This window comes from Chiloscyllium plagiosum, chromosome 20 (genome assembly GCF_004010195.1).
Source record: "Chiloscyllium plagiosum isolate BGI_BamShark_2017 chromosome 20, ASM401019v2, whole genome shotgun sequence".
Taxonomy (NCBI): domain Eukaryota; kingdom Metazoa; phylum Chordata; class Chondrichthyes; order Orectolobiformes; family Hemiscylliidae; genus Chiloscyllium; species Chiloscyllium plagiosum.
Genome location: NC_057729.1, coordinates 12,649,479 through 12,665,044, shown reverse-complemented (window position 1 = coordinate 12,665,044; position 15,566 = coordinate 12,649,479). Strand labels below are relative to the sequence as shown.

The 15,566-nt window shown below is 38.2% G+C and overlaps 1 protein-coding gene across 5 annotated transcripts in view; it reads left to right on the top strand.

Annotated features, from left to right (window-relative positions):
* Positions 1-15,566, top strand: part of LOC122560029 (protein-glutamine gamma-glutamyltransferase 2-like) — a 48,487-nt gene that overhangs the window by 22,166 nt on the left and 10,755 nt on the right. For all 5 annotated transcript variants that reach the window (XM_043710191.1, XM_043710193.1, XM_043710192.1 and 2 more), the window contains 6 exons: positions 1,049-1,226; positions 6,571-6,706; positions 10,139-10,242; positions 10,656-10,898; positions 11,176-11,448; positions 13,356-13,516. In XM_043710191.1, the coding sequence (XP_043566126.1) occupies positions 1,049-1,226; positions 6,571-6,706; positions 10,139-10,242; positions 10,656-10,898; positions 11,176-11,448; positions 13,356-13,516 (1,095 nt within the window). The remainder of the gene's footprint in view (positions 1-1,048; positions 1,227-6,570; positions 6,707-10,138; positions 10,243-10,655; positions 10,899-11,175; positions 11,449-13,355; positions 13,517-15,566) is intronic.

The following is a 15,566-nucleotide window of genomic DNA, read 5'->3' as shown; positions in this document are numbered from 1 at the left end:
GGGGAGTCCAGGACTAGAGGGCATAGGTTTAGGGTGAGAGGGGAAAGATATAAAAGAGACCTAAGGGGCAACTTTTTCATGCAGTGGGTGGTAGGTGTATGGAATGAGCTGCCAGAGGATGTTGTGGAGGCTGGTACAATTGCAACATTTAAGAGGCATTTGGATGGGTAAATGAATAGGAAGGGTTTGGAGGGATATGGGCCGGGTGCTGGCAGGTGGGACTAGATTGGGTTGGGATATCTGGTCGACATGGATGGGTTGGCCCAAGGGTCTGTTTCCATGCTGTACATCTCTATGACTCTATGACCACACCTTATATTAAAGATTGCAAACCTTGCTGAACATGTTCCATTCACTTATGCAGCCTTTTCCATAACTGCATAAAATATCAGCCTTGGATCAATCTGCAATACTCTCAGTTCTGAGGCAGAGAGTTCTGCTTCAAGATCTATTCTGAGATTTGAGCATTCGGTTTAAAGTGACTTTTGGAATATGGCATATTGGAAATGTTGCCTTTCAAATGAAACATTCAATGAAGAAATAATTCTCTTCCCACTCAAAAGAATGTAAGTGAACCAATAGTACTATTTTGAGGGGAGAAAAGGAGAATGGTTCTCCTTGATGATCTGACCAATACTTATCCTTTCATCACCATCATTAAAAAGAGATGATCTTGTCATTATCTCATTGCTGTGTGTGAGACATTGCAATACGTAATCTGGCAGCTGTTAATTTTAAAGTCACTTCATATAAGTCACCATGCAGGAAAAGGGAAAGAAATTCACAATTACTAGTATTTAGTCTTGTTTGAGTTATCCAGAGACTCCAATGAGTTACTTACAAATCAAAAGCACTGCTATTCGTTCTGGACACTTTTCATTCGGCCTCTTATTCACGCATCGTGCCTTATTTCTTTGCTTCTAATACATTTATTTATGATTTTATTTCTTTGATGCTAACTCAACTTTTCATGTAATTTTATTGATAGTTTCAGGAATAAAACCTACACAACTGTGTTAATACAGATTCACTGTTCCAACTTTTCCAGGTAAATTGTTGTGATGACAAAGGCATACTTGAAGGCAGATGGAGTGCACCATATTGTGGAGGGACATGCCCGTGGAATTGGAATGGAAGTGTTGCCATCCTTACAGAATGGAACGATCGTGGTTGTCGGAAAGTTCAGTATGGGCAGTGCTGGGTGTTTGCAGCAGTTGCTTGCACAGGTACAAAGTGCAAAGTGTAATAGGGAATTTATTCTGAAATTCAACAGTTCTAAGTATCTACATTCTGATGCATTGAAAAATTTCCTACAAAGTTTTCAAGATATTTCCTAACCCATTCAGCTGCTTAGACATACTTACGTATTATGTTTATGATAAAAAATGTTTTAGAAGTTTTTATTGTGGGGTTATTTTATGACCAGTATCATGAAGCAGCTCTGGAATTACAAGCACAATAGCCCTTAACATATGTCTTCATATGTGAAATTAATATTCAAGGGAAGATTTAAAAATCAAAAAGATTTTCAAAGAAGAACTTCACATTCAGAAACACTATTACTTCTTTTACTGATTATATGAAGTCAATGTCCTTTGATTCTTGATCTTTGGCCATAGTTTCTCCATACTAAGGCAGAACCCTCATGAATTTGAATAGCTCTTCTATACCAGTCTCAACATTCACTGCTCAAAGGAGAACTATCCCAATCTTTCTACATACCTGAAATTGCTTGTCTTGGGAATCAACCTAACAATCCATAGCAAGCTAAATCTTATGATACAATAACTACTTTCTCTTAAATGTTGCCTATTGACACAGCAGATGGACTGCAGCAGTTTAAGGAGGGACCTCAAAACCACCTTTTTGAGGACAAATAAGGTCAAGCAATAAATGCTGATCAGCCAGTGAGTACTCATTTCCCACAAGTGAATAAAAAGGTCACAATATATTTGGGCAACTCATTTTCAAGAACCAAGTCCAACAATGTCTTCTTTCTTATTGGACTAGAATTACACTGATGTAGAAAACACCCTTGTTTTTATGCAATTATTATGTCAATCTAGATTGAAGCAAGTAGCCTCCCATTAGATGGAAAATCTCAGAGAAACCTTGTGAATGGTGATTTACGCTGCCTGACAAGACTTTCTATACATCTTCCCAGTAATGATGTACAATTCAATTAAAGCTGCAGCAACTAAACCCCTACAGAAATAGATGGCACATAGGGAAGGTTCATTCAGTTCAACTTACTGAAGCTCTGTGAAATATTTAGCCATTCAGCAACCCTTCCTTGAACTTTCTACACTTTATTCCTATTATTTATTTTTTTCTGCAGTACGATGCGTGCATGTTATAATGATAATATGATAAAACTAATAGACCAGTGCTTCAGTTGGACATTGAGAACAACACGGTAATTCAAAGAGGAAACATTGAAAGTACATGGTAAATATGTTCCAGTAAAAGCAAAGGGTAGAACCAAGATTGAAGTACATTGGATTGTAAGGGATATAAACATAGGAACTATAGGAACAAGAGTAGATCATTTCGCCATTGATTTTAGGAATGAAATCAAGGATTTTGATCAAATTTAGGATTAAGAGAAAAGGAGAGTTTTATGGCTGATATTGAGAGCTATATCGGGCAGAATCCACAGAGAAGTATAAGTACAGAGGGAAACACAAAAAGGTAATTAGGAAAGCGAAGGGAATGCATAAGAAAGCATTAGTGGGTAAAATAAAGGAAAAACCAAAGAGGCTTCTTCAATATATAAAGAGCAAAAGAATAACTAGAGTAGGAGTAAAGCCCATTAAGCACCATTGGAGGTAATCTGTATGGACTCGCCAGATGTGGCACAAAGTCTTCTATGAATATTTTTGTTAGTCTTCTCAATGGAAAAGGTTGGTGCTAGGATAGACATCCTGAGAACATTGGAAGAAAGTAACATGGATTGAGAGGAATGCCAGTGGATTTAGGATAAATCTGCAGGCTAAATAATATATACCTCAGAAGTTGAGGGAGTCGATAAATCTGCAGGCTAAATAATATATACCTCAGAAGTTGAGGGAGTCAAGAGAGGAAATATCAGGGCCTTGCAGTAATTTTCAAATCTTCTCTGGACACAGGAGAGTTGCCAGAAGACTGGTGGATTCTAAATTTGTTTCATTATTAAAAAAGGAAGGAAGGATGGACCAAGAAATTACAGGCCAGTCAGATAACTTCGGTGGTGGGAAAGCTACTAGAAAGAATTCTGAAGGGATAGAATATACCTGCACTGAGAGAGATACAGATTAGTCGGGGATAGTCAGCATGGATTTGTTACAAAGTGTTGTGGGTAATGCATCTGATTAGGTCTACATAGACCTGAGCAAGACTTTTGATAAAAGTCCTTCATGGCAGACTGCTTCAAAAGGAAGAGTCAATGGGATCCAAGGCAAAATGGCATGTTGGATTGAAAATTGGCTGAGGGACAGAAAGTAGAAGGTTTGGGGGATTTTCTGTGACTGGAATTTTGTTTCCAGTGGTGTTTCACAAGGCTCAGTTTGCAGGCTGGTTGCTGTTTGTTGTTTGGTCTTAAAGGTTGGGGAGATAATCAAGAATTCCCGCCTCAGGCGACTGTGTGGAGTTTGCACGTTCTCCCCGTGTCTGCGTGGGTTTCCTCCGGGTGCTCTGGTTTCCTCCCACAGTCCAAAGATGTGCAGGTCAGGTGAATTGGCCATGCTAAATTGCCCGTAGTGTTAGGTAAGGGGTAAATGTAGGGGTATGGGTGGGTTGCGCTCCGGCGGGGCAGTGTGGACTTGATGGGCCGAAGGGCCTGTTTCCACACTGTAAGTAATCTAAATCTAAAAATAATCTAATCTAAAAGCAATATGGCACAAAAATTGGTAAATAGTGAGAAAGATAGCTGAAAACTACAGGAGGGTGCCACTGGACTCAACAAGGTTGGTAGAGGAGAGGCAGATGTCATTCAATCCAGACAAGTGAGAGATACTGTATTTGGAATGAGCTCTCAAGGCTAGGGATTACATTATGAATAGTAGGGCTCTGGGAAAGTATTGAAGATCCAAGGAACCTTAGTGCGTACATCCATAAATCCCTGAAGGTAGCAGGGTAAGAGTGTTAAGAAAGCATTTGCAATAAACACATCGTTCCGCAGCATGAGGTTTCCATTCCTGAGAATCTCTATGGATGATGAAATTCATGAGTTCAGAGCTCATTACAATAGGCTAACATTGTTAAAAATATCATGGATATGCGATTTTTGCCTGTAGATGCTTATTTTTCTTTTTACTTATGTTTTGGCACGATAGATAAATTAGCGATTTACGATTTCAGAAGATTTACTGTTTTTTCTTTTATACAAGAGGAAGGAAGTTGCACCGTAGTTGTATAAAATGTTGACTAGACCACAACTGGAGTATTATTTGCAATTCTGGTCATCATCTTATAGGAAAAATGTGATTGCATTGGACAGGGTGCACTGGGTATTTTCTAGGATGCTGTTTGGGCTGGAGGGTTTGAACTATGGAAAAAGATTGGATAAGCTGGGGTTGTTTTTCTTGGTGCAACAAAGCTTCAGAGGGGCCCTGATAGTATTGGATTATATGGGGCATAGGTAGATTGAATAGAAAAGTACTTTTTCCCTTCGTGGAAGAGCTGAGGAGAGTTTCTTTTCACTCAGAGGGTAGTGGGAATCTGGAGCTCACTACCTGAAAGGGGGGGGGAGGGGGGGAGGTTCAGTTGAAACATTTAAGCTGTATTAGATATCCACTTAGTTGCCATATCGTCCAGGACTATGGGCCAAAAATTGGAAAAGGAGATTAGAGCAATCAGATATTTTTTGACTGGTGCAGATATGTGTTGTAAACATCCATGAGTTTAAATTATCCTGTATGTCTACGATGGAAATCAACCAGCATTTCCGCTAAGTCCAGTTAAACTGAAACTGAGGAAATATTAAACCATGGAGAACGCAATGCAGAACAAAAATGCATATATTTTTGTATAACTATTTTAATTATAGAAGCAACTTTTTAAAGTACAGCTATTGCAAAGAACAAATATTAAACCTAGATTAAAATTTAGCATGATGTTTTTTCAAAGAATGCATTATTAGAGCAAACTCCCAGTCTCCTGAAATATGTGATTGACACGAAATGATAATGAAACACCTTGAGCTGACTGTGTTTTAGCAGTGTTACAGAAATACAGAACACTGAAATAGTTACCCATAAATTCCTTAGCAACAATTTCGGCAAACTTTAAGAGAGTCAATAACAATTGGCAAGATAGTCAGTTGAGGCATTTCCGTGCTGATCCCAAAAGAGAAGATAGAAAGCCTTGCAGTTATATGGTGTTTTGTCGTGTGCCAGATGTCTCAAAGCTCATTTTATTCAACAAAGTACAAGTGAAGTGTAGTCACTGTTGTAATGCAGGAAACACAGTAACTAGTTTGTCCCACAGTAAGCTCCCACAATTAACAGTGATTAATGACTCCAGGAAGAATTCCCCTGCTTTTCTTCAAAATGTTTTCTTGGGATCTTTTAAATCCCCTGGAGATGGCAGAAGGAGGGCAATTTCATGTGTTATCTTGAAAGTCGCTCCTCCATTCATGCACCACATTGTGGCTGCTCATTTCCTGCGCAAACCTTTGTCATGACTGTTTGATGAGGCTAACTGTCAGCCTCCTGGCATCCTTGGATGGAACTCCATGCCTTTGCGATTTCCAGCATTAAAGTGCTGTTACATGAATCTTTAGACTGCCCTGTTCCCTTTTGGTGCGTATCTCTACCTTCTTTTGACCCAATACAGCCAGTGTCTAAAATGTCCCTGTGCTTGCTGTTGGTTTGTCCTTTGATATCACTCTTCAATCAGGATTTGAATGCTCCTTCAGCCTGTTTGTCCCATCAGACATTAACCTCAGAGGGGTCCTCCTAACTGGCTGCCACCCAGAAACATCAGTCAGAAGACCTTCGAGTCCTGCTTGCAGGTATGGTACTAACATGCCATTAAAGTCCATGAGGACCAAGACTGCCAACTCAAACTTGATGTAAATGATTTTTCAGAAAGAAAAGCAGGAACTTCACCTGATGTTCTGATAAGCAGTATCAAATTATGTTGGCATACAACTCATTGCTGATTGTGAAGGATTGTAGTGTACCAATTAGTTGCTATGTAACCCTACATTAAAACATGATGTGGAGGTGCCGGTGTTGGACTTGGGTGGACAAAGTTAAAAAGCTAGCTAGCTGATGAAGGAGCAATGCACTGAAAGTTAGTACTTCCAAATAAACCTGTTGGACTATAACCTAGTGTTGTGTGATTTTTAACTACATTAAAACTGTAAGTACCTCAGTGTCCTGTGGCATACTCAGTGTTTTTCAAATTGTGGGGTATTGATAGTGAAAAATATTTTCATGAAACAAATGTTTTTAAAATGCATCTCAAAGTATTAAATCCTGATTTGAATGCTGGCAGTTTGCTCAAGTATCAGATCCTGCCACAGTGTTATGTATAGACATGTGTTCATTCAGTTGTAATGAAATATTTCTTTTTGTTATTTCTTAGTTTTGAGATGCTTAGGAATTCCAACTCGTGTTGTCACAAACTTTAATTCTGCTCATGACAGCAATGGGAATTTAACAATCGATAAAGTGTGTGATGAATATGGGAGAGACCTTGGAGGCCCAGGTGATAGCATCTGGTGAGTTAAATCAGTATCAAAAATGCAAATTTTAGCCGTTAAGAGAAAACAAAAAACACACAGTAGATTGTATCAGCACCATGAAAGAGAAAAGACAGATTAATCTTTTTTTTCAATGCCCACCTTTATTCAGAAATAAAGATTCTGTTTTGACAGCAGCCAGACCAATCCAGGACCATCACTATTGTAGCAGATCGAACAGACTACATCCCCCTTCCAGTGGGGGCCTGCCACAAGTGTGCAGGATCTGACCTGTACACTTAAATCTAAATCTGCAAGTAGAGGCCAGTTCAGGACAAATAAACTCTATCCTAAATACCACCCACTTAGGGAGAAACAGAATGAGAACCAGTCCCAATCACTGGCCATTTGAAAGAAAAATTGCCAATTATTTTCTAGAGATGTACCTCATGAAGTGAATGGCTGGGTCCCTGGAGGTCTTCCTCCTGGAGAACATAATTTTCTCACTTACTGACCTGTGAGAAATATGCCATCCATTGAGTTATATGCTAACTCGGTATCATGAATGAGAAGTCCAGGAATGAATCTGTGCATGACTGCCAAGTTGCAGAACTGGGAAAGAGGTTTCTCTCGAAGGATGATTGCTTGAGCAATCATTGGGTAAGGTCAAAGGGTCAAATGAGAATTAATTAACAAACAAAACAGAGATACTGGAAATCTTTGATTGAACGAGCATTGTGCTGATGAGCAGGAGAATGGAGTAACAACATTAAAATTTGATGTTTGACCACATCACCAATTACAGAGGGCACGAGGAAAGATAATGAAACATAATCCCAGTTACAACAAATGTAATTGGTGACTTTGTTTAGGATTTGCTGGGATTGGAGAATTTCAATTAAGGAGTTCTGAGAGAGCTAATCAAGTTGGTAGCAATCCATAAAGAAACTAACAGGAGGAAAGAGGCGTGGTAGATCAGAACTGCTTGAAGGTGTTTCAGGGCTACTTTAAAAAATCTTCGATACAGAGTAAGGATCTGATTGAGGGATGTATTTAGAATATCCAAGGTTATGGCAATCTGGGAGGAATGCAAGGGATCAAAGGTTGAATGCCGGAGTTACATCAGCAGCAGATAGACCCTGGAAAAGACCGGAGCTTGGAGAGGGCATTGACCAGCAAAACATTAGCGAAATTTAAGTTAGTTGAAATAAAGCAAGGTAGACTTAATACCTGAATCAATAATCCCTATTTCATTGAGTGAAAACTCCATACATTTTTTTAATTTCTTGGAGGTAAAGATGGGGGTGGCAGACAGTTAATATGGCAATCAAAAGTGGGGAAAAATGTGTAGACATTTTTAGACATTTTTACTCCAAAATTTTAGAGTAATTGCAATCTTCAGGCAGTAGAACTTGATATAATTTAGTCAGATATGAATTATTTCTCTTTTATTATTTTGGAAAAATATACACTAATATATAAAGAATGAACAAGTAGACCACTCAGCCCTTTTAGCCTGCTCTGTCATTCAACAAATCATCTGATTTTAACCTCAACTTGACATTCTTTCATCCCCCTTGGTAATCATTAATCTATTTACCTCTGTCTTAAAAATACTTAAACATTTAAAGATTGCATATCCTTTTGAAGAAGGAAATTTCAAAGATTCTCAAAATTCTGAGAGAAACGTTGTTTCTGTTGTTTTAAAAGTATGTCCTTGTCTTTTAAAACTGTGACCCACAAGAGATTCTCCCACAAGAAGAACCATCCTTTCAACATGCATCCAGTCAAGACTCTTCAGGATTTAATATCTCAATTAGTCATCTGACTCTTCTAAACTCCAGAGGACATAAGACTTGCCTGTTTAGCCTTTCCTCATAAGACAATCCACTTATTTCATGTATTAGTCCCATAAATCTTCTCTGAACTGCTACCAAAGTATTAGTGCTATGGACCAGACATCCTCATATGTATTGAGAAGATTTTCTTATCTTAAAGGTTACATTCTAGATGCAATTTGATTGGTCAAACTAGTTGATGTTAAACAAAACACACTTTATACTCCAGTTAAAATACAGATAAAATAAAAATAAAATAATTGGCTTAACTAAAAGATATAGTAACGAGAACTAATCAGGCAACTGTCTGTGTGGAGTTTGCACATTCTCCCCGTGTCTGTGTGGGTTTCCTCCGGGTGCCTCCGGTTTCATCCCACAGTCCAAAGATGTGCAGGTTAGGTGAATTGGCTATGCTGAATTGCCCATAGTGTTAGGTGCATTAGTCAGAGGGAAATGGGTCTAGCTGGGTTACACTTCAGAGGGTCGGTGTGGACTTGTTGGGCAAAAGGGCCTGTTTCCGTACTGTAGGTAATCTAATCTAATTAACCATTAACAGTAACATCCCATAAACACACCCATGGCAAATGCAAATTCAGTAAAATAGATTGTGCCAGCAGCAGAAAAAGAACCCCAGCTTTTAGCTGTAACACAGAGAGGACTAAGAGCTTCCACATCCAGCTTCAAAATCTCAGCAACTGCAGAAAGCTAAAACTAAAATTCCTAGTTCTGTGGGAGCTTCCCCCACCCATTCAGGCTGCTTCTAGTGTTCCAACCTTTAAAAAAAAAGGCCTCACAAGCTGTTTATTTTAATGGCTTTGTGCAGACTGCTCAACCTTTCTTCATAAAAAACCAGGACAAAATAGGTCTCTTAAAGCCATAGTATCGTCACATTAGCATTCTTTTGTAAGAAGGTGACGAGTACAGTGCACAGCACTCCAGATGTAATTTTATTAATGCTCCGAATAACTGAAAAATAACTTCCCTATGCTTGCATTCAATTTTGCCAGTCATTAGTTTTCAATAAAAAGTTGCACTTATTTTGTGTCTTTAACACAGCAAAATGTCCCAAGGTGCTTCATTTCAGCATTATCAAAGTATAACATTGAACCATAAATGAGTTTGAAGTTCCAAATTTTAATTTTTGAAAGTGTCTTAAAGGAGGTTAGAGTTTAATGTTCATCTTTGGTTGTTCCCTTTCTTTTCAATTCTTATACCAAACCTAGCTGTGTTAAGGACACAACTCTCTAATTGTGCCTCAGTCATTTGTTGCCCCGCTACACTTCTTCACCATTTCTGGCTCATTGGATACATTCACAGCAAAGGCAAAGATGTAGATCAGTCTATAATGACCTTTAAAGAGCCTGTTATGAAAAGGGGATAATTGGTGTATGTAATAGATAATATAATTAAATTTCAAATTATAACAGCAGAATATTCAGTATGTGATCACTGACATTCAGTGAGATAATGTACAGATTAATAATGTTATTTTTATGAATTGGAAAGTTTAAATAATCATTAACTCCAATGTTATAACTGATGCTGATCATCTTATTTTTCTAATTAAACACAAAGTGATTTTTGAGAGAATTTTAGACATTTGGAAATTTTGTTTCCTGTTGCTTCATTTTAGGAACTTCCATGTCTGGATAGAGAGTTGGATGGCACGAAATGATCTGGTGGCAGGTTATGATGGTTGGCAGGTATTGGACCCAACCCCACAGGAGAAAAGTGAAGGTAGCGAGATAAATTCCATTATCACAAACCACTGTCAAGCATTTCACAACTTTTCTCATAGTTATGACTCAATTGCTATTGCACCGAAGGTTAATAGTGCTAGAATTACGCATGGCTGTTTTATTGGCCCAAAAATCCAGCTGGGCAGATTTCTGGGGATAAATTATTTAGCCTAATCTAATCATTTCAGTTTCAGTAATTTTGACCATGAGATAATCAATCTGGAATACGATTGGCAAAGGAAGAAAATGTTTAAAAATGGAAGCTAACAATTGCATTTTAACAAAAGTTTGTGATTTTTTGATTTCAGATGACTGGAAGAGCTCCTGAAAGGTTTTCTTAAATATGAATCCTTGTAAGAGTCATTTAAATTTATTTAATTTGATTCTCAATTACTTCCTTGCCTTTTATAGGAATTTATTGCTGTGGACCAGCTCCTGTCAAAGCAGTCAAAGAAGGATTCGTGGATTTGAAGTTTGACGTTCCCTTTGTCTTTGCTGAGGTCAATGCAGATCAAGTAACTTGGATCCAATGTAGAGATGGCAGAAAAGAAAAGATGCATGTTGAAACACAACATGTGGGTCAGAATATCAGCACTAAGAAGTGTGGCAGACCCGATCGTGAAGATATTACAGACAATTACAAATACCGTGAAGGTAAGGAATATTACTTTTTAAAACATGATTTATTTTACCATTAGTATTGCTCTTAGTTATATTTTGATACCTGTTTTATGCATCCAGATTTATGATACTGGATTTAAATAGCAGACTGCATTTTATAGCTCAGTGTCAACCATTAGAATAAGGTGCCTGTACAGCTGTACTTAAAGTGGGAATACATTGTGATAAATTATCCAAATAGAATTAAAAAATAACTCCATTGTATTATATATGCTTCTTTTTTAACTAACTTACTTTTCAACATAATTAGGGTCTTTTGAAGAAAGAGCCATTGTTTCTGAAGCTGACCTCAGAAATAGACATACTCCTCTGCACCCAAGAAAATTATTGGTCAATGTGAAGGCTGAGGAATCAATAACTAACGGATCTGACATTAATGTCTGCATAACCATCTCCAACAACAGTTCAACTACAATGTACTGCAATCTTAACTTCAATGCTCAAATAATGAATTATAATGGAAGGTCACTGCACCAAATTGCAGGGAAGCATTTTGACAAAATTGCTGTTCAAGGCAATCGAGGTAATCAAACAACTATTGCTCTTGTATCTTGCTTTTCTTTGTAGCAGTTAACCACTTACCATTTGATCATAAAGTCTGAAAGTGGTGGAAATACTCAGCAGGTCAGGCAGTGTTCATGGAGAGAAAAAGAGTTAATATTTTAGTTCTGTGACTTTTCACCATAATTTGTTCATATCTGCCACAATACCAGAAACATATAATTGGATGTTCACTAATGCAATCTATTTAAATTGTCAAGCTTACTAAATGATAGAATTTAGTTACTGGTTATGGCAGCTTTAAGAAGAATGTGAAATTAAATATTTAATCCATATTTTTGAGTTTCTCCGTCATACTCTATCCATTATACTTCGATTTCTATGCATATCTCTGTCACACTTTTACCTGGTTGGTTCAAATCTCATATTTGCTCCCTTATAATTGAGTGGTGTCTATCATATTCATGATTACCTTTAATGACATACATGCACAGAGACAGATCATTTTTAGTCCAGAATGTCATGACAAACTCTTCTTTTTCCACTTTCAGAAAGTGACAGACAGGAGTCTTCATGCATGTCCCTATAATCCAAGATGGGAACTCTGGGAATCCATGAAATAGCCCTTTTTTTCCTCAAAGTAACCAGAAACCATAAACCTTAGGATTTTATTCAGTGAAAACAGTAAAAAAAATGTGGTTTTGAGAGTATTTATTCATGCAATTTCTATTTATTGAAGGATTCACATGTTTATTTATGATATCAAAAGTAGATTTCTTCAAATGTTCAACCAACCTCATCTTTCTACAATGGAAATGTTTGTAATAAGCTTTTCCAGGAACAATTAAGATATTCATCATAGATATCAAGATTAGACATTTATAAAGCATATCAGAACTTCCTGATTGAAAGCAGACAAAGTACATATGAAGATTCCCAGAGTAACTATGTATATATGTAAATTATCACTCCTTTTCTACACCTACCTTACCTTCCAAATTGCTGAATTTTTTTTTGTTTTTGTCATCTCCAATCTAAGCTTTCTAGTCTAGTCCATCTTGTTATACCCTATCTTGCTTCTAAACTTCCAACTACCAAACATTGCAACTTATCCAGTTGTTTCCACTCACATTATAAATCCATTTCCTCCATCACCCCAAACTTTGGTAATTTCTATTTCTTAGTGCATAAATTTTAAATTCTTTGTTTACACAACCCTCTACAGGCTTATTCCACCACATCTTAGCAATCTTCTCCAATGTACAATCTTGGCTCACATTTTCAGTTTTTTAAACTGAATTCTCCTTTTGTTCTCACTTTCAGGCCCAACCCATCTCTCCTTCTCATGCATTAAACAGAAGACAGTGGCCTAGTGGTATTGTCACCGGACGATTAACCCAGAGACTCAGACAATGCTCTGGGTCTTGGGTTTGAATCTCACCATTGTGAAATTTGAATTCAATTTTTAAAAATCTGGAATTAGGAGTCAAGTGATGACCATGAATCAATTGCCAATTACCAAAAAAACTAATGAACCTCTTTAGGAAAGGAAACTGCCATCTCTACCTGGTCTAGCCTACATGTGAGCCCAGATCCACAGCAACGTGGTGAACTCTTAGAGACCATTAGGGTTGGGCAACAAATTCTGGCTGAGCTAGTGGTGCCTTCATCCCATGACTGAATTAAAAAAAACAATTGTCTCTGGTGATGGTATTTGCACACGTCATGGCCTTAATCTCCATAATTTCACTCAAAACCTTTCTGTTTTATTATATTTTTCAGTTTCATCAACCGTCTATTAATTATTTCAGTGGCACTTTTCCATAGTGGAATTTTGTTTTACATAAATACAAAAAAAGGACTATTCCATTGAAAAACCTTTGGCAAATTTCTAATTTATTCTTTGTTTTCAAATTGAATTTTTTTCAGATGAGAAGGTGGTTCTACAAATACCTTGCTCAGACTATGCTGATTATATTGAAAATCACCATTTGATCAGGCTGACTGCTTTGGCAAATGACTCAGTCACACACACAAATGCTTTGGGAACGAAAGATCTTTCTGTGATCAATCCTGATATCGATATTCAGGTAATAATCTGAAGCAACACTATCTACAGCATTTTCATGATTAAAACTACAATTGAATTGTTCATCTCAGGAGATAACTCATACTTTACATTACATTTCAGTTTTCTCTCTATGGTTACCTAGTATTACTGGGCTAAATGATTTTCAGCCATAGCTTTATATTATTTCCTAATGCTTAATTGGATTATTTTCATTGATGATTAATTGGCTAACACTCAGCACTTGCAGACAAACTAAGCTGAAAAAGGATTTCCCAGGGATCAGAAGTAGCTTAAGGAATTTCCCAGCCATTTGTTTCCTCCAGTTTTTCCAGTTTCTACTAGCACCATTTTCTATTATCCCACGAAGTCAATGTGGCATTCTTTTCAGTTCCAAAGTTGTCCCAACTGACATTTTAAGCTGCAGTCTTTCCCCTCATAAACCCCCCAGCCCACCACCACTTAATTACAGGATCATAGAATTATTACAGTACAGGAGGCCCTTCATAAACCCCTCAGCCCACCACCACCACTTAATTACAGGATCATCAAATTATTACAGTATGGGAGGCCCTTTAGCCCCTCATCAACCCCCAGCCCACCACCACATATATACAGGATCATAGAATTATTACAGTACAGAAATCCCTTCTGCACCAGCTCTTCGAACAAGCATCATTATGCACTGCCAATCTCCTGCTTTATTCCCATGTCCCTGTATGCTATTTCTATCCAAATAATCATCCAATACCTTCTTGAAGGTCTCAATTGAACCTGAGTCCACCACATTTTCAGTCAAATACTGAGGAGTTGTTCTCCATCATCATAACCTCAGAGTAAAGTGTCACCTGTTTAAAAAAAATGAGGATTAATTTTTTTCTTGGTCAAAGAGTAGTCAATCTGTGGAATTCTTTACTGCAGAAAGCTGTTTAGATCCTTCCTCCTTTACTGCAAAACTTTTCCCTCCTCAAAATATTGGCTAAAACTTCCCACTCCTAATGAAGGGCTCCAGCCTGAAACGTCGATTTTCCTGCTCCTCGGGTGCTGCCTGACCTGCTGTGCTTTTCCAGCAACACACTCTCAACTCTGATATCCAGCATCTGCAGACCTCACTGTCTCCTAAAACTTCCCATAGTAAAACTTTCCACCTTAGATAAACCTTGGATTTACCTAATCTTCTTACATTTGATCTCTCGACCCCACTATTCAGTTCAGATTATGATCTTTGATGTTCTGCTTCTTTATTTGATGTAATGCTCTTTGTTATGACTGTCTAGAATCTCCTCCTTAGACCAGCTTAAATCATTGGTGCCTACATGGACCACAAAGATAGCATCCTCCTCCTGAAACTTCAGATTATTCTACAACAATAAACAGATATCCTGACATTGAGAGGCTACACAACCGTCTAGACCCACATGCTTTTGATGACACAAACAGTGTCAGGGCCCTCACTATACTGTCCTCTATTATCACAACATTCCTTGTAACTCCCGCTCCCCCCCTCTCCCCCCCCACCCCCCACCTCTAGATTGGCTTCCTGTACAAAGATTAGCACATTTCCCCAAAATCTCTCTTCCCATATCCTTCAAACTCATCCAGACAAGCTGATAGAATCTCAAACTTGTTAGACAATTGTAAGAGCTGGGAATTCTGTGGGTCTACCCTCTCTGTCCCTGTAGGAGAAAGTGAGGACTGCAGACACTGGTGGTCAGAGTCGAAGTGTGTGGTGCTGGAAATGTACAGCCGGTCAGGCAGCATCTGAGGCGCAGGAGAGTCAACATTTTGGGCATAGGCCCTTCATCAGGAGTGAGGCTTGTGGGCCAAGAGGGCTGAGGGATATATGGGGGGGCTGGGGCAAGGTAGCTGGGAATGCGATAGGTAAATAAAGGTGGGGGTGAACATGATAGGTCGAAGCAAATAGGTGGGAAGGAAGATGGACAGGTAGGACAGTTCAAGAGGGAGTCTCCTCTACATTGGGGAGACAGGATGTCAACTTGTGGATCATTTCAGAGAATATCTCTGGGACATCCGCACTAAACAACCCCACTGTCCCTTAGCTGAACACTTTA